Raw genomic sequence first — 26,420 nt, 5'->3', positions numbered from 1 at the left:
GTTAACTTCCAACTTCAACTGTATATATTGAAATTGGACGATTAATCAGTATCGGCTTTTTTTGGTCCTCCAATAATCGGTACTGGCGTTGAAAAATCATAATCGGTTGACCTAGTGGGAATACAGAAGATAGACCTATTTGGTAAAAGACCAAGTCCATATTAGGGCAAGAACAGCTCAAATAAGCAAAGAGAAACGACAGTCCATCATTACTTTAAGACATGAAGGTCAGTCAATCAGGAACAGTCGCAAAAAGAATCAAGCGCTACAATGAAACTGGCTCTCATGAGAACCGCCACAGGAAAGGAAGACCCAGAATTACCTCTGCAGCAGAGGATATGTTCATAAGAATAACTGCACCTCAGATTGCAGCCCAAATAAATGCTTCACAGAGTTCAAGTGACACAAGCCTTCCAGATGAGCTAAACTACTTCTATGCTCACTTCGAGGCAAATGGCACTGAAACATGCATGTGTGATCACGCTCTCCACAGCCGATGTGAGTAAGACCTTTACACAGGTCACCATTCACAAGGCCGCAGGGCCAGATGGATTACAAGGACGTGTACTCTGAGCATGCGCTGACCAACTGGAAAGTGTCTTCACTGACATTTTCAACCTCTCCCTGTCCGAGTCTGTAATACCAACATCTTTTAAGCAGACTACCATAGTGCCTGTGCCCAAGAACACCAAGGTGACCTGCCTAAATGACTACCGACCCGTAGCACTCATGTCTTTAACCATGAAGACAGCCTATAGGGAGGAGGTCAGACATGGACATGTTGTGCCAGGACAACAACCTCTCCCTCAACGTGATCAAGACAAAGGAGGTGATTGTGGACTACAGTAAAAAGAGGACTGAGTGGAACGGGTTGAGAGCTTCAAGTTCCTTGGTGTTCACATCACCAACAAACTAACATGGTCCAAGTACACCAAGACAGTAGTGAAGAGGGCACGACAAAACGTATTCCCCCTCAGGAGACTGAAAAGATTTGGCATGGGTCCTCAGATCCTCAAAGGGTTCTACAGCTGCACCATCGTGAGCATCCTGACTGGTATGTCAACTGCTCGGCCTCCGAGCAAGGCACTACAGAGGGTAGTGCGAACAGCCCTGGGCATCTTTCTTTTGGTGTTTTTCAGAGTCAGTAGAAAGGCATATTTAGTGTCCTAAGTTTTCATAACTGTGACCTTACATTGCCTGTAAGCTGTTAGTGTCTTAGCGAACGTTCCACAGGTGCATGTTCATAATTTTTTATGGTTCATTAAACAAGCATGGGAAACAATGTTTAAACCCTTTACAATGAAGTTATTTGAATTTTTACAAATTATCTTGGAAAGACAGGGTCCTGAAAAAGGGACATTTCTTATTGCTGAGTTTATACTAACAAATGCACCTGAGAAATATAGAGCTAGGGGAGTATTTCCACTAGGTGTCAGTGATCACTGCCCCATTGTATGTGTTAGAGAAGTCAGAATTCATAGGGCCTAACCTTGTATTATCACCAAAATAAATGACACAAACCTTAGAGAACAAGCTTTCTTACAGGATCTTTCCCATTGTAATATTGAATCTATTTGTAATATACATGGAGCCGAGTTGGCGTTTTTACGAGTGTTTTTATTTCCATTGCCGATAAACACACTCCATACACTAAGGTTAGAGTAAAGAATAGATCAAACCCATGGTTTAATTCGGACATTTCTGATGCTATTTGTAAAAAAAGCTTTAGCATGGGCTAAGGCTAGAGACCTTCTTCTAGCTCTGACTGGCCGACTTTTAGGCACCTGAGAAACCTGTGCATCAGACTTGTTAGAAGAACAAAATCGGATTACTATGTGACTATCTTAAATGATTGCTATAGGAATCCAGCCAAATTCTGGAAAGTAGTTAAAACATTAAAGGACAATATGCACTCCACACTCCAAATCAGATATGGTTGGATACTGGACTCATTACTGATAAGAATGCCATTGCTAATGCCATCAACAATCACTTCATTGCAGCAGGCAATCTTTTTGAGAAAATGTCGACCACAAATGAAGGAAGAAAAAGATACATATGAAGGGATTATGTATGAGTATGCTGATGCTGATGGTCAGGGTTTCTCACTAAGCCTCTTCACAGAGAAGAAAGTTATTGATGCCTTGCTAGCCATAAACACTAAGAAAGCAACAGGGGCTGACAAATTTGACCCAGGGTTTCTGGTTAGAGCTACACCACTTATCTCTGGTGTTCTTACTCATATTTTTAACCTGGGGATACTGGTCGAAGGTGGGGATACTGGTGTGTCACGACTTCCACCGGAGTCGGTCCCTCACCTTGTTTGAGCGGCGTTTGGCGGTCGACGTCACCGGCCTTCTAGCCATCATCGATCCACTTTTCATTTTCCATTTGTTTTGTCTTTGCTTTTTACACACCTGGTTTCAATTCCCCCATTACATGTTCATTATTTAACCCTCTGGTTTCCCCCATGTTTGTGTGCGTGTTTGTTTTATTGTAAGGCTGGTATTATTGTTGCCGGGTTTTGTTGTTACGCCCGTTTATTTTGTGGTATCGGTATTTTTCCAGCACCATAGTAATGTGTTTATACTGGTGTTTTCTTGAATTAAATACCATCATTTGCAAATAAATTCATTAAAAATCCTACAATGTGATTTTTCTGGATTTTTTTCTTCTCATTTTGTCTGTCATAGTTGAAGTGTACCTATGATGAAAATTACAGGCCTCTCTCATCTTTTTAAGTGGGAGAACTTGCACAATTGGTGGCTGACTAAATACTTTTTTGCCCCACTGTATCAGACTCGGTCACTGTCACGGCCGTCTTCCTGGAAGAAATAAGTGGACCAAAGTGCAGCGTGGTGAGCGTACATTTTCCTTTTATTTTGGAACAAAACAAGAAACAAGATAAACAACCATGAAGCTTACAGGGCTATAGTGCCACTAACAAAGTTAACTACCCACACTGAAAGGAGGGAAAAAGGGCTACCTAAGTATGATTCCCAATCAGAGACAACGATAGACAGCTGTCCCTGATTGAAAACCATACCCGGCCAAAACATAGAAATAAAGAAACAGAAAACAAAACTTTAGAATGCCCACCCCACATCACACCCTGACCTAACCAAATAGAGAAAATAAAACGGCTCTCTAAGGTCAGGGCGTGACAGTCACAGGACATGCTAGTGCTAGAGATACCCCAGATTCACCGGCGCCAGAGGAGATGGCCGCCGTTTTACGGTCTCCTAACCAATTGTGCTATTATGTGTTTTTTTTGCGATATTTGTAAATTGTTTTGTACATTATGTTTCTGCAACCGTATCTTACGGAAGAAAAGAGCTTCTGGATATCAGGACAGCGATCACTCACCTCAGATTAGACAAAGATTTCTTCAACAACAACAACAACAAGCAGGACTCACACGATATTCTCACCAACACCCCACAGGGCAGACATCCCAATTATTATGTTTGGCCCTGTCCGGGGGTGTCCTCGGATGGGGCCACAGTGTCTCCTGACCCCTCCTGTCTCAGCCTCCAGTATTTATGCTGCAGTAGTTTATGTGTCGGGGGGCTAGGGTCAGTTTGTTATAGCTGGAGTACTTCTCCTGTCCTATTGGTGTCCTGTGTGAATTTAAGTGTGCTCTCTCTAATTCTCTCTTTCTCTCTTTCTTTCTCTCTCTCAGAGGACCTGAGCCCTAGAACCATTCCTCAGGACTACCTGACATGATGACTCCTTGCTGTCCCCAGTCCACCTGGCCGTGCTGCTGCTCCAGTTTCAACTGTTCTGCCTTATTATTATTGGACCATGCTGGTCATTTATGAACATTTGAACATCTTGGCCATGTTCTGTTATAATCTCCACCCGGCACAGCCAGAAGAGGACTGGCCACCCCACATAGCCTAGTTCCTCTCTAGGTTTCTTCCTAGGTTTTGGCCTTTCTAGGGAGTTTTTCCTAGCCACCGTGCTTCTACACCAACAGTTTTTACCCCCAAGCCATAAGACTCCTGAACAGGTAACCAAATGGTTACCCGGACTATTTGCATTGTGCCCCCCCAACCACTATTTTATGCTGCTGCTACTCTCTGTTTATCTTATATGCATAGTCACTTTAACTATACATTCATGTACATACTACCTAAATTGGCCCGACCAACCAGTGCTCCCGCCCATTGGCTAACTGGGCTATCTACATTGTGTCCCACCACCCGCCAACCACTATTTTTACGCTTCTGCTACTCTCTGTTCATCATATGCATAGTCAGTTTCTTTACACACACACACACACACACACACACACACACACACACACACACACACACACACACACACACACACACACACACACACACACACACACACACACACACATACCTTTTTTTCACACCATTGGTTAGAGCCTGTAAGTAAGCATTTCACTGTAAGGTCTACTACACCTGTTGTATCCGGCGCACGTGACAAATAAACTTTGATTTGTTTTGATTTGAGTTAGGCAAAACGGCATTTGAATATCATGCTCCACACTCATGGAATGAATTTCAGAGAGAACTCCAGTTAGATGTTTTGGTGCCTGTAAGACAGTTTAAATGCACATTACATTAACTTTTTATTATAAACTGTGATTTCTTTTTGTAATGTGTGTTTTTCTTATAGAAGTTTATTTTTACATATATTTTTTATCTCCATCATGCACTTTTTATATGTTTTAATTATAGGTCGACAGATTATGATTTTTCAACGCCGATACCGATACCGATTATTGGAGGACTAAAAAAGCCAATACCGATTAATCTGCCGATAAAAAAAAATCTATTTGTAAGAATGACAAGTACAACAATACTGAATGAACACTTATTTTAACTAAATATAATACATCAATAATATCAATTTAACCTCAAGTAAATAATGAAACATGTTCAATTTGGTTTAAATAATGCAAAAACAAAGTGTTGGAGAAGAAAGTAAAAGTGCAATATGTGCTATGTAAGAAACCTAACGTTTCAGTTCCTTGCTCAGAACATGAGAACATATGAAAGCTGGTGCTTCCTTTTAACATGAGTCTTCAATATTCTCAGGTAAGAAGTTTTAGGTTGTAGTTATTATAGGAATTATAGGACTATTTCCCTCTATACCATTTCCATTTCATTAACCTTTGACCATTGGATGTTCTTATAGGCACTTTAGTATTGCCAGTGTAACAGTATAGCTTTCGTCCATCTCCTCGCTCCTCCCTGGGCTCGAACCAGCAACACAACGACAACAGCCACCATCGAAGCAGCGTTACCCATTCAGAGCAAGGGGAACAACTACTAGAAGGCTCAGAGCAAGTGACGTTTGAAACGCTTTTCGGGCGCGCTAACTAGCTAGCCATTTCACTTCGGTTACACCAGCCTCATCTCGGCTTGACGCACAACGAAGAGCTGCTGGCAAAACGCACGAAAGTGCTGTTTGAATGAATGTTTACGCGCCTGCTTCTGCCTACCACCGCTCAGTCAGATACTTAGATACTTGTGTGCTTGTATGCTCAGTCAGATTATATGCAACACAGGACACGCTAGATAATATCTAGTAATATCATCAATATGGATCCCCCGAGCTGACAAGGTGAAAATCTGTCGTTCTGCCCCTGAACGAGGCAGTTAACCCACTGTTCCTAGGCCGTCATTGAAAATAAGAATGTGTTCTTAACTGACTTGCCTAGTTAAATAAAGGTATAACAAATAAATAAAATAATTTACAACATTTTTAAATCGGCAATACGGCGCACAAAAATACCGATTTCCGATTGTTATGAAAACGTCAAATCGGCCCTAATTAATCGGCCATTCCGATTAATCGGTCGACCTCTTGTTTTAATTGTGTTTGATTTTAAATTCTTATTCATTGCAGGGCACAACTGTAAGAGAGACTGTCTCAGCTTGTTTCCCCTGTTTAAATAAAGGTTAATAATAATACAATTATACTCTGGTTTTTACCTCAACATAGTGTGAAATACACATATAAACAATATCCTAAATGTAGAATCATTTTACTGGGGGGCAATGAGGAGACTCAGGATCTTTCCCCACGGCCCTTTCCCCCACACGTTTCCATGGCAATTCCATTGTTTTGGTTAAGTTTGATTGACCTCTTTACCACATATATGTGCAGTGTTCTGTGTAGAACTGTGTATGTGTTGGAACGCTGGATTCAAATTACATTAGTTTAACCAGACTGCACTACAATCACATTCAAGTGCCACCAAGTAAAACCCAGCACAGGGCCTTCTCCTTAAGGAATGTTTCACTAGGAATATCTACAGATCCACAGCTCCTTTGTGGGAGTGGTTGTCCAGGGGTAACCTTCGTCGAGAACCAGGCTTCCAAAAAAGGCTTGACAGCAACGTGATTTTGATGTAAGGCTTCGCGAGACTAGGCCAGGGGTTACTGCTACTTCACAAGACAGATAGACTGACGAACAGACAGACAGGTTGGGTAGGCTACCCGGCTACCCAGCTACCCAGCGATTCCCCATAGGAGGAATCCCTTTATTCCAGGTCAAGGTCTGTAACATGTCATTGGAACTATATCAGCAGACTGAGCTAGGGCAGTTAACCTGGTTGGGTTCCTACCCCCTGCTCTGCCTCTCTCACGCTTAACTGAATAATCAATCGCAATTTTACAGTCCCATGATCATCAAGGAGAGCCCTGCAGGTGCCTGTGGTCAGAGCCGGGGAGACGGGGACGATCAGGGGAGAAAATTATCGGGGCTTAATGTCCGTAAGTTGCTCCAACAGATCAACGTTGTGGCATGGAGACGTCTGGACACATTATTGTTCAAAGCGTCGGTTACAAATCTGGCCATCATTGAGGAGGAAAGAGGAAGAGAAGAAGAGATTCTGCAGTAGCACACAGAGGAAAATTTGAGATACAATTTCCCATTTGTAGACTACTACAGTATGATGAGATGTAGGTTAGGAGAGTAGGTTTACAGCGGTAGACTGTGAAATCAAATCAAATCAAATCAGAGCATGAGTAGAGGGCAGGTTTTGCTGGTAGCTTTAGAAAAGAGCATTACCTAAAGCACCAGATGGAAATCAACATGCTCAACATCTGTCTGGAAGCACAGACACTAAACGCAGGTCTCTTCTCTGCTGAGGACGGGCATTAAACGATAGCAGTGTGCCGTGCCTGCGCTCTCTGGCAATTTCCAAGTCACCTGCGAATATTCAAAGTCGTGACTTTGGTGTGTAAACAAAGCATTAAATATTGTATGTCAAACCGCTGCTTAGTGATTGTGATGAATACAGAGAATGTTTTTTCCACAAAGGAAACCAGCAGGGAGGACAGGACGGAACAGTCATTCTCTTACAAATAGATGGAGGACAAAAGAGAGAGAGAGAGAGAGAGAGAGAGAGAGAGAGAGAGAGAGAGAGAGAGAGAGAGAGAGAGAGAAAAGAGGGAGCGAGAGAGAGAGAGAGAGAGAGAGAGAGAGAGAGAGAGAGAGAGAGAGAGAGAGAGAGAGAGAGAGAGAGAGAGAGAGGGAGCGAGAGAGAGAGAGAGAGAGAGAGAGAGAGAGAGAGAGAGAGAGAGAGAGAGAGAGAGAGAGAGAGAGAGAGAGAGAGAGAGAGAGAGAGAGAGAGAGAGAGAGAGAGAGAGAGAGAGAGAGAGAGAGAGAGAGAGAGAGAGAGAGGGAGAGAGAGGGAGCGAGTGAGGGAGCGAGTCCTTGTCTATATAAACAATCCTACTTGGTAATTGAACTAGCTAGGTGCTGAAGGACAGGCACCTGAGAAAGCTGCCCCGTCAGCAGACCTGTAGTTATTCCTTTCCCTCCAGTATAGTGAGGTGAGGTGGGAGAGAGAGTGGATATAGCACAGCCATTCTATTCAAATACACTATGCAATTTCAGTGTGCCTGACTGTGCATTGCCATGGAATTTCCAGGGAGCAATAATAGGGTAAACAGAGCTATATATAATAGTGCACTACTCACTGTACATGTGTGAGAATAGCTATGTTGGATAAATATCACTGAGATCATTAATAAGGGTGTTATAACACATCTGTTACATATTTATAGTACTAGGAATGGATAAGCAGAGAGAATAGTCCTCAACGGTGCTTTTCTCTGAGCTCTGAGCCGTCTACTACTACTATACAGTTGCTGCAATCTATAGATGGTACAAACGGCAGCCAGCCAACCACGCCTGAAATCTACACAGCAAGAAAAATACAATATGATCAAGTAGTGTTAGGTGAGCAGCATCATGAAACGGGTAGTAAAACACAAGCAACACCTCTCTCTCTAGACAAGCCTTGTTGTACGTTAATGCAGAAATAGCTATAGTACAACTCCATGGCTGCAACATTATTACACCTTATGCCCAGGATGCATACTCTTTAGGTCTCTCTCGCTCCATACTCTGACCTTGACAGTAACAGTGCAGTGGCGGACACACACACACACATACACGCACAGAGGAGAAAAAAGGAGGAGAACAACGGTAATCAACAGACCACTTGCATCGCATCACAGTGCCGACGACGACATGTGTGCAGCCAGAGAGGGAAACACACACAGGAAAACCATCCTAATTGAGAGAAATAAACACAGTTATAATGGGTTATACACCTCTGTTCTCTTACAGTGCAACATCCAACCGAGAGGATTGGATAGTGTGTCCTCTGTACCATGGTTTTACAGCAACACACCCTATCTAGTGCACCATCATCAGTGTTTCCCCTATATTCCTTTCAGCAGCTCGGCAAAGACACAAATTGAAGATCAGAGTAACAAGTTACAACAAGTTACATATCTTTCTCAGATTCTCATCGGATTGACAGAGAAACCTCCAAGGTAACTATCTAGCTAGCTTGTAATCCTGGAAGTGTTGCCAACCCTGTTAATAGATGTATGTGTTAGCTAAAATTCAGTAACGTTAGGCTAGCTATATCATTTTTGAAGTTAATATAGAATTGGCTGGCAATGTCATTGAGATCAAGAGATAAAATGTAACTCTCCTCGATTTTCAGAGGAGTTTCAAAGGAAGAGAACATAACTTAACTTTCAAGCATCTTGGAGTAGAATGTCCTTTAAAACCTTATCAACAAACTAAAAATCCCCCAGGAAGCCCCACTACCTCTACCATCGCTACTGGAAGAAAAAAAAACACACTGACAATCACCATCGTTGTGAAAAGAACCAATAAGGGGGGCTGTGCGGTGAACAGGTACATTTTTTAAATAAGGTCCATCCCAACTTCGGGCTGTAACTATGAGATGTAATATCCTCTCTCAGTGTTCTCTGACAATAACACATTACTGTATTTTGCTGACTGGCTGTTTCCTTGAACATTTGCTTTGGTCCAAAGCACTCCTTCCCACAAAAGATTGTCAGTTTCATCTAATATGTATCTAGTATTTCATTTGAAGTGAAAATGGTTTTAAGAGTAAAAAAAAAATACCATTAGACTATACTGTCTGTACATTGCTGCCTGGTTCAAGTTGTTTACGACAAGTGAAAATCACAGCAAGATATACCTCTGTCATTGTAAACAATAATTACGTACTGAAATAATTTAATAGCGAGGAAAAAAATGCAACGCTTTAATATTTGAGACCACAAGCAAAAAATGCCAAGCTCACTCTATAATTCCATCAAAACAAAGTAGAATGTGGCATTATTTTTACCTAAACATAGCCTAATACACTGTCTTCACAGCAACTACACCATCACGTTGCTCACCTCTACAGACTATAGCGATCTTAGTTATACTAATTCTTAACTCTGTTCTGCAAATATTCTGAAGTGAACAGAACAGGAAATAGAACAAATTAGCACTTTTGTTTGCCCAGAGGGGGGAATTGTTTTATGAAACCAAGCCAACTGTGTGGTTAGTTACTCTGTTGTGTGTGAACTCAAGCCAACACTGTCTCTCTCTCTCTCTCTCTCTCTCTCTCTCTCTCTCTCTCTCTCTCTCTCTCTCTCTCTCTCTCTCTCTCTCTCTCTCTCTCTCTCTCTCTCTCTCTCTCTCTCTCTCTCTCTCTCTCTCTCTCTCTCTCTCTCTCTCGATTCAATTCAATTTAAGGGGCTTTATTGGCATGAGAAACATATGTTTACATTGCCAAAGCAAGTGAAATAGATAATAAACAAAAGTGAAATAAACAATAAAACATGTCCAGTAAACGTTACACAAGCTAAAGTAACAAAATAACATAGACATTTAAAATGTCATAATATGTCTACATGCAATGTTGTAATGATGTGCAAATAGTTAAAGTACATAAATAAAATAAATAAACATATATATAAGTTGAATTTATTATGGTGTTTGTTCTTCACTGGTTTCCCATTTCTTGTGGCAACAGGTCACAAATCTTGCTGATGTGATTGCACACTGTGGTATTTCACCCAATAGATATGGGAGTCTGTCTTCAGCAGCCTTTTTCAATAACAAGACTATGCTCACTGTGTATGTATGTATGTTCTTCAGACGGTTCTAGTGACCTCGCCAATTCATTGATATATATGTTGAAGAGGGTGGGGCTTGAGCTACATCCCTGTCTCACCCCCTGGCCCTGCGGAAAGAAATGTGTGTTTTTTGCCAATTTTAACCGCACACTTGTTTGTGTACATCGATTTTATAATGTTGTATATTTTTCCCCCAACACCTCTTTTCATCAATTTGTATAGCAGACCCTCATGCCAAATTGAGTCGAAAGCTTTTTTGAAATCAATAAAGCATGAGAAGACTTTGCCTTTGTTTTGGTTTGTTTGTTTGTTAATTAGGGTGTGCAGGGTGAATACGTGGTCTGTCGTACGGTCATTTGGTAAAAAGCAAATTTGACATTTTCTCAGTACATTGTTTTCGCTGAGGAAATGTACGAGTCTGCTTTTAATGATAATGCAGAGGATTTTCCCAAGGTTGCTGTTGACGCATATCCCACGGTAGTTATTGGGGTCAAATTTATCTCCACTTTTGTGGATTGGGGTGATCAGTCCTTGTTTCAAATATTGGGAAATATGCCAGAACTGAGGATGATGTTAAAGAGTTTAAGTATAGCCAATTGGAATTTGTGGTCTGTATATTTTATCATTACATTTAGGATACCATCAACCCCACAGGTCTTTTTGGGTTGGAGGGTTTGTATTTTGTTCATTCAATGTAATTGGAGAATCCAGTGGTTTCTGGATAATAGCTTTAATAGTTAGTTAATAGTTTAATAGATTTGTATTTGATCATGTATAGATTTGTATTTGATCATGCATATGTTTTGCTGTTTGTTCTTTGTTTTTGAGCCAAAAAGATCGGAGAAGTGGTTTATTCATACATCTCCGTTTTGAACAGATAACACTTTGTGTTGTTGTTTGTTTAGAGTTTCCAATTTTCCCAGAAGTGGCTAGATTCTATGGATTCTTCAATTACATTGAGCTGATTTCTGACGTGCTGTTCCTTCTTTTCTGTAGTGTATTTCTGTATTGTTTTAGTGATTCACCATAGTGAAGGCGTAGGCTCAGGTTTTCTGGGTCTCTCTCTCCCTCTCCTTAATCCAGACAGGGAAGTTGTTTGCCCAAGTCAGTCAGGCTGGCATTAGTCAGATTCCACCACCTTGAGGACAGCAGCGACTATAAACAGCCTACCTCCCACTCTGGCAAACATCAGGATGCTATTAAGAGGGGCATTAAATTAAATATATTCACATAGTCCTTCAATCAGAATTCTCAGACTCAAGTGTTATTTAGTTCAACTCTCAAGTGAAGCAGAATGACAAATCACAGTCTGATTAACCTCTGCAGAATGGCAATAGGAGACCAGTGATAAAGAAAGCACTCATCCACAGGCTATGAAGTTTCCCCCTCTAAATTAATTCCATATTCAAGATTCCTATCTCTCAGATATAACCCAGAATGGCACACAAATATGCTCCTGCTAGAGAGATTACCAGAGACTGATTTAGCATAAACATTCCCTGCTGCAGCTGGCTGGATACTGCTGCAATTGCAAACTTGCTGAATGAAATTGTGAAAAAGTGAAATCGCAGGCCTTCATTTACTCAGAGCAGACAGTTAGTAAAAGTTTCATTAGGATTATTAACAACATGAGTATTGTATAATAATAATGCACAATAGCAAGTTTTGACAGTAATGGTCCAAGTCAAGTTTTCACTATATTAGTTTTTCTGACATACACATACAAAAATGACCTGATCTCATTTTTGTTCAAATGTAACACAAGCATGTTAGATAGAAAGTGTCCTAACAGATTACATCCCAGTACACATTGATATATTGTAGCTGGTTTGTTATATTCCATAAAAGCATGAGACCTGCGTTCAATAACACATAGATATAAAACTGTCTGTTATGAAGTTGTCATTATCTGTAATAAACTCAGATCCTAAAGCTTAATTCTAATTTGTTTGATGTTGTGGAAGAAAAACAACATAAGGATGTAGCTATCCCATAATTAGAATTGTTCTATTATTTGCGAAAATACAATTGCCTACTGGCCTTCAAGAGACACTTTCAACTCCAGGTATCAACACACCATTATTAATTTACATCTAATCACCTGCTTGTTTTCAACAGATGCAAATTAAACCATATAATACAATTGACTGCTGAAGCCAAAGTGTTGTCCTTTACAACAGGTCTACTACAACCATTACATGCTGGGTGATGTCTGATTCGACATGCGCTTCATTTAAAGTTCCTCAACAGCTGGTTGCTGGTGTATGCTAATTTATCTCTCACAAGCTTCAGTGACTGGTGTCCGGCTGCAAAACAGCAGGCAGTGATTCACCAATGCACACAGAACAGCACAGCCTGGCCTAGCAAGCAGCACTTCCATGCTACACAGAAACAAACAGCGGCATTGTCATCGATGAATGCACATGTTTCACGACGCTAAACAACCTTGCTTAGAGCAGAAACAATGCGAAAGTGCCTGCAATGCAGGGAAGCGCTCTAACAGACGATATGCACTGACGGTGTGTGTGCCCTCTATTCCGTATAACATACGCCTTCTCCAGGCTATACCTGTTACCCGAACGCCAAGGTCCCCAATTCTCAGACGCACTCCTGCTGGAAAGGGCAACATAGAAACTTCTGACATCTCCACTCAAAATCGCATAGCATCTAATGAGAAGCGTTAACGTTTACATATATAAATAGAACACTCCAAGCGTTACCGTTCTCTTCTTGTAGGGTCTTGCTGAATGCTAGGCTTGGTGGGCGCCATCTTCCTACAATTATTTGATTTCTTACTTTTTTTTTCTTCAGATTTATTTTGACATAAAGCCGTGACGCCTGACAGCAATGCTTCATGTAGTCTGGGTATATTTAAACAAAGCTGTAGCGCTGATGTGGACCAACTGTGCCCCCGTCTCCGTGTATTGGCGTTCATGAGCGTGAAAAAAGGAGCAAAAAACCCCAAGACCGAGCTCGAAAGGCATGCCAAGAAAAGTGAGTGGAAACCGGGGGATGCGCTTCTCAAATCCCGCTGCTCTCCTGATACATGGGGCTCGGATTGTAGCAGTCGAAATGCTAGGCTACTCTATGCACATCGTTTCATTACATTTTTCCACAAGAGCGCGTTGTCTCCGGTGCTTCGTAAAGGATTTTTCTAAGTCTGTTTGTCTGTGCATTTTCCAGCTTTTCCTGGCTCGCTCTATGAGAAAAAGGAAACATCTTCTCTCCGGCCAGAACAACAACGCCACTCAGTTGTAGTTGGAGACGGTTGTCATTTTCCGTTATACAGGTTGCGATACGCAAATATCCTTGGGTGTGCTTTTTGTAACTGCTATAAGACGCATCTATAGTTTTATGCATTGGCCTATGAGGTTTTCTCACTAAGCTAAATGGAAATGTTTTTGATAGTAATAAGTCTTGCAGATAGATATTGGATGTGACTATTTCCAATGCTCAAGTGTTTATAAAACAAATGTTATTAGAATTGTCATTATCAAATATGTATATATTAGACAGTGGACACATGCCACTTGTTGTATCAATTTCATAGTTGTTTATTTTATGAGGACTATAGGCCTATATTATTAACAACGTCCAACATTCGTAATTGAAATGAAAAGATATCCACATACATTTACTGTATATCTGTTTTAAATAGGCCTATTTTTTAAGAGTTATCTGTGTGTGATTCACTTTAGTTTAATCTAAAAAGCAAATGCTATTTTAGTGTATTATAACATATGAATTAGCCACACGTTAGCCTAATTGTTCAATCATTTGCATTTAAATTCATTATCATTAGAGTGTCACATCAGATCATAACTAGTCTTCAATCAATGAACAATCAAGGTCACTGACTTGTCAAAATGTGTTGACCAGATGCTAAATACAAACTTCAGGTAGTTAATATGCTGATATAGGGTAAGAAGCCTAGAATAAACCCACAGATGCTTTGCAGATATAACCATACATTGAGTTGCCATAATGGTAATTAGTCTACAATATATATATATATATATATACAATTTGTATATAACCAAATGTGAACACATAGACTACAGTTGGTTTGAAAATACTAAGCCTATAAACGTTTTTGTTGTTGTTATATAATATGATCAAAGAAAATACAACTTGCCTTAGAAAAAATTCCTATGGATTATCGTCAGTTACTTTAACCCCCCCAAAAATGTTATGTTTATATTTTAGCAGGTGTCATGCCACTAGTTTCCGTTCAACATTTCTCTTTCAGAGAGCAGATGTAGGCTATAATCTATATATTTTTCACCTGAAACAAGATAGGTTTCCCAACATGTTTTATAAAATATAATGAGTCACTCTAGAATACGTGTGATTTTAAATATGGGTTGCAAAAGCATTTAAACACAAATACCATTGGTTTCTAAAGTCAATGTGTCAACTTTTGCCAGTCATTAAGTCTCGGTGTATAACATAATTACCCTAATTATCTTTGACAGGCTTTATAGCCATGCATGATCAAGTAGAAAGTAAAATGTTCAGTGAAGGTCTATAGATTACCCTAATTATTTATTGTAAAATAGTCTATTGAATGGTATGAAGGTGTCATGGATAGCCTACTTTAAGTCATCTTTCAGAATAAGTTGACTGTGTAGCCAAGTGTTGTTGTATGCACCTCATTATACATGCAGCAGCATGTAAAGTAACTTTCTTACTACATTCTGCAGGTAATCACCATTTTAACTAATCCCACTCCAATTATTGTCATCCATATGGCCTATATCGCATAAATAGCATGATGTGAAACTTGATAATGCCATATGTTATAAATGTGGTAGCAGGGTCGTTATGCACCCCAAAAATCTGAAGGGGAATAAAGTACGTGAGCAGGGCTGGGGGTTGGTGATTACCTGCGGAATGTAGTAAGAAAGTTACTTTACATGCTGTTGCATGTATAATGTGGTGCATAAACAACACTTGGCTATTTTAAATAGTCTATTGAATGGAGACTAAGCCCCCTGTCCATAAATTGGAGAATTTAGCATTTTTCAAACACCTGAAACAGCTTTTTCCTGCAATCTAGAGCCATATTCATTATGCTTAATTCTATGTAAAAAATATATATGTTTTTTTCTTCATATCTAAGTATACCTCTTGAGCTGTCTGTATCCTCCTGACAGATGGTTATTTTTTTCAGGAAACTAAGTATGCTTCTCTGCATCTCTGCTAAAATCTGGGTAAAATATTGAAAGGCATGGGAGTCTTATTCAGCACATTTAGTTATTGCTAGCTTTTCTTAAGTCTACCAACCTTGCCAGCAGGCATGCCAACTAAGATAGTTACACGAGCTAACTACTCTAACTTGATTGATAGCCTGAAATGTCTTTTTGGTAGCTAGTTATGAGGTTGGAAGATTGGGAACCTATTTAAAAATGTATTTTTTTTTCAAATATATTTTTTTACAGGACAAATCTGAGGGGGCACGTGCCCCCTATGAGCATGACACCTCTGTGTGGTCCCCATGTCCAAAACCAACCCAAAGTGTTTAGTGACATATCTCTATCTCTATCAATCTATATCTCTGTCATCTCTATACATTTATTATTGTGTGGCCATGTCTGAATGAAAGAATGGGTGAAATAAAATAAAACAAAACACATTTCCCCAGTGGTCAACATACCTTTGTTGATAGGAGGTGATCCCCTGGACGTTCTGCGGGTTCCCGTTAGTTGTACCGGGGACTCTCCCCATGGCGTGACCTGATGGCATTCCCCCGGCTCCTCCACCTGCCGCTGTCACCTGAACGCTGAAATCCGGGAAGATTCTGATCATCCCCGCTCTGGTAGATTGAACACGCACCGAGTCTATGGAGATATTTCAACGAGTAGCAGCAGCCGTCCCTCCAGCCAAACAAGTCACATCACAATCCCATTAATGATGGTTACCAGCTCATCGGCCATTCTAAGTCTTGATTTCTCTAGCTTTCACAGCTTTCAGGAGGTTAGCAATGACATTGATGCCGGTGATGTGCGGGGCAGGAAACGCGTCCTCTACGCACGGATTTGTAGTTGGAGACAGTGGAGATCAGTGAATATTGTTCTTTATCTAGAATGATAAAATTTCGAATCTGTTGTGCCAAATAGGCTATTGCAGCATTACGCGTAATTCTTGCGTAAAAGATTGTAGTCTAGCCTTATGTTACTGAACTATTCAGAAATAAGATATATTAATTTACTTTAGCATGTTCTCTATGTAAAAGTGGAACATTGATTAGGGTTATTGATGACTGGTGATCTAGAAGTTTAAATATAAGAAGTGACAGGCGGTCAGGAACTTTTACCTAAAAAGTTAAACAGATTAACACATTTCAGGCGCTTCTTTGGAACCGGTTTCTTGTCATAAAAAGCTCACCAATAACCTTATTTTGAATTTACTGAAATGTTATCTCTTTAAGATGCTTAGACGATTAGAAAAATAATAGGCTTAAAGCCACAATCTCCGACCGGCTTGCATCCTCCGTGCGCACAGCATCATTCCAATCCACGTGTTATTACGAACAAAACCATGCAAGATCAAGTTTTGAAATGGATAACTATTTGCACTTACATTATAGGCAATACAGAAGTTGGCAGTAGGTCGCTGACCAAATCGTTAAACCTAGATTAGAGGATTGCAAAAAGTTAAAGTATTTTATGCCCTCCACTACTGTTGGCACAGCGTCACTTCCAAAACAGGACCGATGCTATTTGTAAGGATGCCTAGATGTGTTGATAGGCTAGTGTGAAAAATTCGCTTTAAAAAACTTCCAAATAACGCTGAAGCGTTCAGTTTGTCTCCAACAATTGAAGTGTGGTGTTTTCTTATCTTTCTTTGAAGTACTGAAACCCTCTCCTCTTGACAGGTGCTCTATGTGCTGTTGTTTGTGTGAGGTGTTTCCGGAACAGGTTCTCTCAACTTGCTATGCCCTAATGTGCAGCAGAACATTTGTAAATAAGCTTGCTGCTGTCTTTGTGAATGTTCCCATAGACGGTGTTGTTGTTTGATCTGGTAGCAATGCCATTCCTAGCGCGTGTGAGCGGATGAACTTGGCCTCAGCAGCTTCTGATTAACTGCCTCGCGCAAGCGATCCACGGAGCGCGCGCAGCACCATTCCAGCCAATCAAAGACAATGACAAGAACGCGCAAAGGATACTGCAGGAGCAGTAACCCATTGCAGCCCGCGAGACAGCTAAAATCGATTCCATTGAAACTGATACGCCCTTTCATTACGCGGGTAAAGTACAAATTAACATAGGTCTGCTATCAAACCCTCTCACACCAAGACACAGTTATGTGTTTGATAGACAGTGCAGCCAATACGAACTGGATCAAATTACTCACAGATCAGGTAGAATAGAATATAACTTAATTTTATAACATACAATTTGCCTATGAAAACATCTTTACTTTATATTAATTTGTAAGATTCAGTCTATGTTTGCTTGAAGTGAAGGGTTCAAGAGGAAACCAACTCAAGGTTTCATAACACATTATACATTTTATCTAGATAACAATGTTCTCTCCTCAGAAGGGCAGAAACCTAAGCATACTTAATGAACATGTTAATACCATGTTAATGAAGGTTTTGCAAAAACAATTCTAATCTTTAAAGTAGGAGCATTCAGTCCTTTTATACTCAAACATGTTTTATTTTGCCTCTAAAACTACACCTTTAGAATATGAAAATGGCAGACTCTTCTGAAATGATCCTCTAAACATAGACCAATCCAGATGATTCAACACCAATACAAAACAACCAAAGCTCTTCACCTGAGACTTCAAATTGGATTGGTTCTCTAACCATCTCTAATAAAACTGCTCCAAGAATGAGGTCCAGAAAACTGCTAGCCACCTTTTGCTGTGTTTTCCCTGTAATGAAATCAAATGAATTGCACTGGAGGCTTTAAACCGACATTACAGGCCCCTGATACAATTAGATGAACCATCTCTGCTGCTGTTTACCTGCTCAGTTATTTGGAGGGCTCTGTATTGCATTTATGTGTCTACAGTTCTTTGCTAAAGTACATGAGACAGAACGGGGGCAGGTGCAACTGCTTCTCTCTCTCTCGCTCTGAAAATAATGATAATCAATGCTATGTTGAAGTACTTGAAGTCACAAGGTGCCTTACAGTGAATAGAACAGTGTAGCTAAGGAGGTTGAGCTATTTAACTGTGAATAGTATTCATTTAGGGTAATCCTGCACCTGATTTCAGAAAGTATAATCATTCCTCTTAAGGAATGGGGCGGACATCTTACCATGGCATTCTACAGTAGTTCTGAGTCATTTACCTTATCAGAACTTGACAGTGTTTTATAATGTCTCTTCCAGAATGAGAGTGAACTGTCTATCTGATAACACTGTTGAAGAATGTCTCCTCCAGAACGAGAGAGTGAACTGTCTATCTGATAACACTGTTGAAGAATGTCTCCTCCAGAACGAGAGAGTCAACTGTCTATCTGATAACACTGTTGAAGAATGTCTCCTCCAGAACGAGAGAGTGAACTGTCTATCTGATAACACTGTTGAAGAATGTCTCCTCCAGAACGAGAGAGTGAACTGTCTATCTGATAACACTGTTGAAGAATGTCTCCTCCAGAACGAGAGAGTCAACTGTCTATCTGATAACACTGTTGAAGAATGTCTCCTCCAGAACGAGAGAGTGAACTGTCTATCTGATAACACTGTTGAAGAATGTCTCCTCCAGAACGAGAGAGTGAACTGTCTATCTGATAACACTGTTGAAGAATGTCTCCTCCAGAACGAGAGAGTCAACTGTCTATCTGATAACACTGTTGAAGAATGTCTCCTCCAGAACGAGAGAGTGAACTGTCTATCTGATAACACTGTTGAAGAATGTCTCCTCCAGAACGAGAGAGTGAACTGTCTATCTGATAACACGGTTGAAGAATGTCTCCTCCAGAACGAGAGAGTGAACTGTCTATCTGATAACACTGTTGAAGAATGTCTCATCCAGAACGAGAGAGTCAACTGTCTATCTGATAACACTGTTGAAGAATGTCTCCTCCAGAACGAGAGTCAACTGTCTATCTGATAACACTGTTGAAGAATGTCTCCTCCAGAACGAGAGAGTCAACTGTCTATCTGATAACACTGTTGAAGAATGTCTCCTCCAGAACGAGAGAGTCAAATGTCTATCTGATAACACTGTTGAAGAATGTCTCCTCCAGAACGTGTGTTATCATATGGAAGGCTAACAGTGTGATTCCAGAGATCATCATTCAGCCTTGCATCAGAAATTGATAATTGAAGACGCTTCTCAGAATCATAATTTCATCGTTCTTTTGTGAGTACCAAGGATCAGAGTATTATAAGTTTCAAGTTGTATTGTCACATGCACGGAATACAGCAGGTGTAAAACAGTGCAGTGAATGCTTAACTTGCAAGCTCTTTCCCAACAATTCACAATAGAGGTAGTAATATAAATGAAGAAATAAAACACGTGAAATGTGAGAGAAGAGCAAATAGAAGAAGAAAAAAACCCTGACAATGCAGTTATAATCATGTCTTATATGCAGTGATTCATACATTTCTCTATTTTGTCTGTGATGTGACTTATTTTGTAAAGTCTTAGAGAGGATAAAGCTCTGTTAGGGTTCTGGTCCGAGACGTGTTAAAGGGAAATCCAACTTAAAATTGGATTTAAAGTACAATAGTAGCATGTATGGTTTTAATAGCACAAATAGTCAAGTTCTCACAGGTTTTCACTATGCACTATACCACTGTTTTTTTCAAACTCACGTAGGGTCAGTTTCCCCAGACACAGATTAATCATAGTCCAGGACTAAAAAGCGTCCTCAAAGAAGATCCTCCATTGAAAGTGCGTTTTGGTCCAGTACTAGTGTTGATCTCTGTCTAAGACACTGTCCTATAATGTTTACTGTACATGTCAGTAAGGGGAATTCTTCCATGAAAATGTAGGATGTATGGTGACCGAGTTCCTATGATCGTACTCTACCATTAATTGTCCAATCTGATGGACAGGTCAGAGCCAGGGAGGCATAGAGCAAGGAAAACACTCACCTTTTACTCAACCATCCTAATGTAATATGAAATATTGCTTCCCTGTCTTTTAAAGATGATTTGGGGCTCAGGAGAAATGATGAATTAACTGTTGTGAGGAATTACAGCTGGGACACTCAGGTAAAGACTTTCAATATGTCCAAGTGGAGATGACATCGTTGCTTTTATTTTTCCTCCATTAAAAGCTCCCGCACTGCCATTTCAGATGTGATTCCATATCAAATTGTTTCTTAACACGATTTGATGACAGTCTGAAATCCAATCACCTAAACCTCTTAAATTACATGAACACAATCAGCACAATCCCTGGTCCACTGATGGGGCCAGTACCTCTGTCATCGCCCGGGCCCTTTCACTCACAGTCACACATACGCAGTCTGCCACTGCCTACCACAATGATCAACTGACACATGGTTGTCTTTTTTTGTACTACTTTCTTTTCACGGTTCTTTTCTAATTGTACAACTTTTTGTTAAGTACATGTACATGACTTTGACATGGCATATTGTGTTATTTTGTGTGTGTGCCAATGTCATCGATCACATTGAATGTCACAGTGAACAACGGGGGGTGGGGGTGGGGGGGGGCTCTACTGGCCTCGCTATACAAACGCCTATAATGTAGCACATACAGTACAGTAAACTTAAATGAACCTGTTTTAATTTCTTACCACAATTGTATTTTCCTCGTCCAGATTAAAGTACATTGGCATTTTGATGATGAGGAAATTATTCTATACATCTCTGGAAATGTAATAGAGGACCGTGAATGCTCTCAAAAGCACAAGGCCATCAACGACCATGGAAACGTAGTAAATGCTACTAAAATACTATCATGTTTTACATCTTACTGCAATGTAAACCCTTTTTGCCTTGAGTCATCCTTCGTTTGTTAGAGAAAACTTTCAGAACTGTACAACCACACCCTAAAACCTTCCCTGTGAGATTTAAATAACAGGAATCTTTCATCCCTCCCTTTCTACACAGAAAAAATGATTTCCCTTCTTGTCTTTCTGATGTGGCATAATCATGTGTGATCTTTTCAACAAAGAGTGTCCAGCCGTCTTATTCATTTTCCCATCCATGCTTAAGCAAGGACACCAAATCAACATTTTGACTGGTGGTAATTGCAAAGCCACCATGGTTCGATACACATGACCTTTACTCCCTTGCAAAAAGGCAAAATAATAAATATATTTTTCTTCAACATGTCATGTTTCTTTGAGGACAATGTAGGAATGCATTTCCATTCTAATTTAATAATCACATCAGTCAAGTCTGAAGCTTTCATCAACAATAAGAATCAAAAAGATACTTAGATAGTAGTGTGCTATAACATGCAGTACTTGTATTCTGCAGTCTGCTAGATCTACATACAGCCTGTAATATGGCTGATGATGGCTGCTGATGGCTGAGGAAGCTGTTGTTACACAACTTGATGTGTTATGTAATTTTCACAGTCTTTTTATAAACAATGGATACCATTTTATTTTTTCTGTCAGATTTGCTCTGATGTAAGAACACACTTATCATCAACAAACATGCATCTTCCATAAGACCAAATGGGCAATTACAGTAAAGAGTCATCAAGGCAAGTCTAGTCTAGGCAATCAGGGAAAGGTTGATTGGCTGTTGAGCAGTGTGTGTGTGTGTGCATGCCTGTGTGTGAGCAAAAGTGTGTGCGTGTGCAAAAGTGTGTGTGACTGTAGGTACATGCATCCATATGTATGTGTGTGTGTGTGAGAACGAGCATGGGTGTGTGGGGGACAGGGACGTACCTCCAGAGCTGATTCGCTGATGGGCTCAGAGGATCATTTCTCTTATCCCATCATTGTCAGAATCATCAGCACCTCCTGTGAAAAACCCATTATTCATGCTAATGGCTGTGTCTGTGTGACTGGCAACACTCAACGTAGACTCAATGTAATGACTATAGTAATGACTATAATGTTGAGGGTGTGTTCCAAATGGTACCCTATTCCTATATAGTGCACTCATTAGGGAATAAGGTTGCCATTTGGACGCTGACACACACACTTTATGTAGCATTTTGTAGTTAACATTCAATGACTTCCCTAAACATATGTTTTCATATAATCTCAATCAGTCTGGTAAATCAGTTGTTTTTCCCAGTACTAACTCCTCGGATCCCCAATCAGTCTTGTAAATCAGCTGTTTTTCCTAGTACTAACTCCTCAGATCCCCAATCAGTCTGGTAAATCAGCTGTTTTTCCCAGTACTAACTCCTCAGATCCCCAAAATCAGCTGTTTTTCCTAGTCTTCCTAAATCAGCTGTTTTTTTTCCCAGTACTAACTCCTCAAGTCTTCTATCAGCTGTTTTTCCCAATCAGTCTGGTAAATCAGCTGTTTTTCCCAGTACTAACTCCTCAGATCCCCAATCAGTCTGGTAAATCAGCTGTTTTTCCCAGTACTAACTCCTCGCATCCCCAATCAGTCTTGTAAATCAGCTGTTTTTCCCAGTACTAACTCCTCGGATCCCCAATCAGTCTGGTATATCAGCTGTTTTTCCCAGTACTAACTCCTCGGATCCCCAATCAGTCTGGTAAATCAGTAAATCAGTGTTTTTCTAACTCCTCGGATAAATCAGCTGTTTTTCCCAGTACTAACTCCTCGGATCCCCAATCAGTCTGGTAAATCAGCTGTTTTTCCCAGTACTAACTCCTCGGATCCCCAATCAGTCTGGTAAATCAGCTGTTTTTCCCAGTACTAACTCCTCGGATCCCCAATCAGTCTGGTAAATCAGCTGTTTTTCCCAGTACTAACTCCTCGGATCCCCAATCAGTCTGGTAAATCAGCTGTTTTTCCCAGTACTAACTCCTCGGATCCCCAATCAGTCTGGTAAATCAGCTGTTTTTCCCAGTACTAACTCCTCGGATCCCCAATCAGTCTGGTAAATCAGCTGTTTTTCCCAGTACTAACTCCTCAGATCCCCAATCAGTCTGGTAAATCAGCTGTTTTTCCCAGTACTAACTCCTCGCATCCCCAATCAGTCTTGTAAATCAGCTGTTTTTCCCAGTACTAACTCCTCGGATCCCCAATCAGTCTGGTAAATCAGCTGTTTTTCCCAGTACTAACTCCTCGGATCCCCAATCAGTCTGGTAAATCAGCTGTTTTTCCCAGTACTAACTCCTCGGATCCCCAATCAGTCTTGTAAATCAGCTGTTTTTCCTAGTACTAACTCCTCAGATCCCCAATCAGTCTGGTAAATCAGCTGTTTTTCCCAGTACTAACTCCTCAGATCCCCAATCAGTCTTGTAAATCAGCTGTTTTTCCTAGTACTAACTCCTCGGATCCCCAATCAGTCTGGTAAATCAGCTGTTTTTCCTAGTACTAACTCCTCAGATCCCCAATCAGTCTTGTAAATCAGCTGTTTTTCCTAGTACTAACTCCTCGGATCCCCAATCAGTCTGGTAAATCAGCTGTTTCTCCCAGTACTAACTCCTCAGATCCCCAATCAGTCTGGTAAATCAGCTGTTTTTCCCAGTACTAACTCCTCAGATCCCCAATCAGTCTGGTAAATCAGCTGTTTTTCCCAGTACTAACTCCTCAGATCCCCAATCAGTCTGGTAAATCAGCTGTTTTTCCCAGTACTAACTCCTCAGATCCCCAATCAGTCTGGTAAATCAGCTGTTTTTCCCAGTACTAACTCCTCGCATCCCCAATCAGTCTTGTAAATCAGCTGTTTTTCCCAGTACTAACTCCTCGGATCCCCAATCAGTCTGGTAAATCAGCTGTTTTTCCCAGTACTAACTCCTCGGATCCCCAATCAGTATTGTAAATCAGCTGTTTTTCCCAGTACTAACTCCTCGGATCCCCAATCAGTCTGGTAAATCAGCTGTTTTTCCCAGTACTAACTCCTCGGATCCCCAATCAGTCTGGTAAATCAGCTGTTTTTCCCAGTACTAACTCCTCGGATCCCCAATCAGTCTTGTAAATCAGCTGTTTTTCCCAGTACTAACTCCTCGGATCCCCAATCAGTCTGGTAAATCAGCTGTTTTTCCTAGTACTAGCTCCTCGGATCCCCAATCAGTCTGGTAAATCAGCTGTTTTTCCTAGTACTAACTCCTCGGATCCCCAGTCATGGCCTCCCAGACGCATCTCCCATTTAATGTTCCACTTGTGCATTTTTGATTTATAGTGTTGAGAAAAGAAATTATCAACAATGAAGGATGTTTGTACATTGTTTCAGGTGAATTGCATACAGAAAATGCATGTAATCAAATGGTTTCCAATAGATGAAGTTTATTTCTCAACATGTCTGTCTGTATATGTATTGTTAACCATGCAGTCTAGCACTTTAACGCTGATAGTATTCCACATCACAGAACACTTTTACACTAAACACAAAGCATGTACACCATCATGACACGTCAAGGTTGGACAACGTATACATATAGGCGGATGCCTGTTTCAACCTTGCTGTTGTTTCCCTTCTCTACATCTTTTGAACACCTAACTGGGGTAGCAGTGTTTTAACAAAAAAGGTATAAGAAATAACAACAGCAAGGCATACATTTTTAAAGTGTAAAACCTTCCCCCGTAGTCGTACACTGCCTTTATGTTTTAGGAATAAAAAATTAAAAAGGAAATAGTAGATAGATGTTGAATTTAAGTCAACAGTCATCATCAATCTCTTACTACACAACACTGTTCAGCTGTTTCCAACCTGGGACGTGTTGCATAGATAGATCTACTTGCATTTGGCTTTCTTTATGACATAGGTCCAACTTCCATTTCCTCCATCAGTTGAGTGCCAAAACAATCCCTCTTTTTCCCTCTGGCTTTCTCTTTCTTAACACAAGTTGCCATGGAGCTGGAACTCTCAGAACGCTCTGGAACTCTCAGCAGTGCTGTTCTGTCCAGACAGGATGGAACTAATCACCAAACAGCAGCTCTCAAAGTACTCGCCCACTCCATGTGTCCTCTTCAAATTTGACCTTACCTTCTACTGATGCAGCAAACAAGGAAAACCTGGGCTTATAACATCTGCAGCTGGTTCTACAGTACTGGTGCGATAGTGAGAAATGCCATACAAACTGACAGAAGAAGTATGTGTCTGTGTGTGTTTGGTGAGGGTTTGGTGATGGTTTGTATGGTTGGTGGCAGAGCAGTGAGGTAGCTCAGTTCCAGTCTGGGACGGATTGGAGGAGCAGAGGATGGTGCGGGTCACTGAGAGGTCAAAGGTCAGGGGTCAGCATTACAGTAGCCAGAAGGAAGAAGAGGAAGCTTGAGTAGCAGGCTAGAGAGAGCCATTGACCAGGGGAACAGGGGAGAGAGCCCAGGCCACAGGCCACCAGGATGGACACTGCACACAGACATGGACCATCCTCTCTCACAGCTGAGCCTTGGAGGTGGCTGAGGCTACACTCCCAGTTAGTCTCTGTAAGACAAGAAGACAAAGATACATACAGTACAAATGTCAGTCAAGTTACCATTACACAATATCTGTTCTGGAGTTATTTTCACTTTTTTTTCTAATTTAGTAATGACCAGCTCACACAAACACTGCCAGTGATATATTACAATAGTACATAGTACTGTATATTCCCCAAAACACATATGAAGTGTGAATATTTGAAACATTTGTCCTCAATGTACAATGCTCAACAAACCACGCTGTGACGCAATACCTCTCTACAGAGGTACAGTCAACAACACTATTTACATTAGTCTCTAAACCACAGACCATGGTACAGACTGACTGATTCATTCAGCAGTGCTTCATGGTCTGTATTCACCATAGGACTAATCACACCTGTTCCGCTTTTATAGTGGTGTGGCATGCAGCGGGGCTGAACGGGTGGGCCAGACGAGATGGCAGTGGGTGGGTCAGATACAGCTGTACATGACTACTGGGTGTACTAGTTGTGTTCGCTGAGGCTGGCATTGGACAGTAT

At 40.7% G+C, this 26,420-nt stretch overlaps 2 protein-coding genes across 3 annotated transcripts in view; both read right to left on the bottom strand.

The window, feature by feature from the left end:
- The window catches only part of LOC139383444 (neuronal PAS domain-containing protein 3-like), a 394,236-nt gene extending 377,983 nt beyond the window's left edge, over positions 1-16,253 (bottom strand). The window contains exon 1 of the mRNA XM_071127992.1: positions 16,102-16,253. Within this exon, the coding sequence (XP_070984093.1) occupies positions 16,102-16,253 (152 nt within the window). The remainder of the gene's footprint in view (positions 1-16,101) is intronic.
- An 8,493-nt stretch (positions 16,254-24,746) lies between these two features.
- Positions 24,747-26,420, bottom strand: part of LOC139384056 (A-kinase anchor protein 6-like) — a 246,674-nt gene continuing 245,000 nt past the window's right edge. For both annotated transcript variants that reach the window (XM_071128691.1, XM_071128692.1), the window contains one exon: positions 24,747-25,903. In XM_071128691.1, coding sequence (XP_070984792.1) covers positions 25,856-25,903 — 48 coding nt within the window. In that variant the 3' untranslated portion in view covers positions 24,747-25,855. The remainder of the gene's footprint in view (positions 25,904-26,420) is intronic.

The sequence above is a fragment of the Oncorhynchus clarkii genome, chromosome 25 (assembly GCF_045791955.1).
Source record: "Oncorhynchus clarkii lewisi isolate Uvic-CL-2024 chromosome 25, UVic_Ocla_1.0, whole genome shotgun sequence".
NCBI classification, from domain to species: Eukaryota; Metazoa; Chordata; class Actinopteri; order Salmoniformes; family Salmonidae; genus Oncorhynchus; species Oncorhynchus clarkii.
The sequence above is the reverse complement of the archived record's forward strand: the minus strand, read 5'-3'. Positions and strand labels throughout refer to the sequence as shown.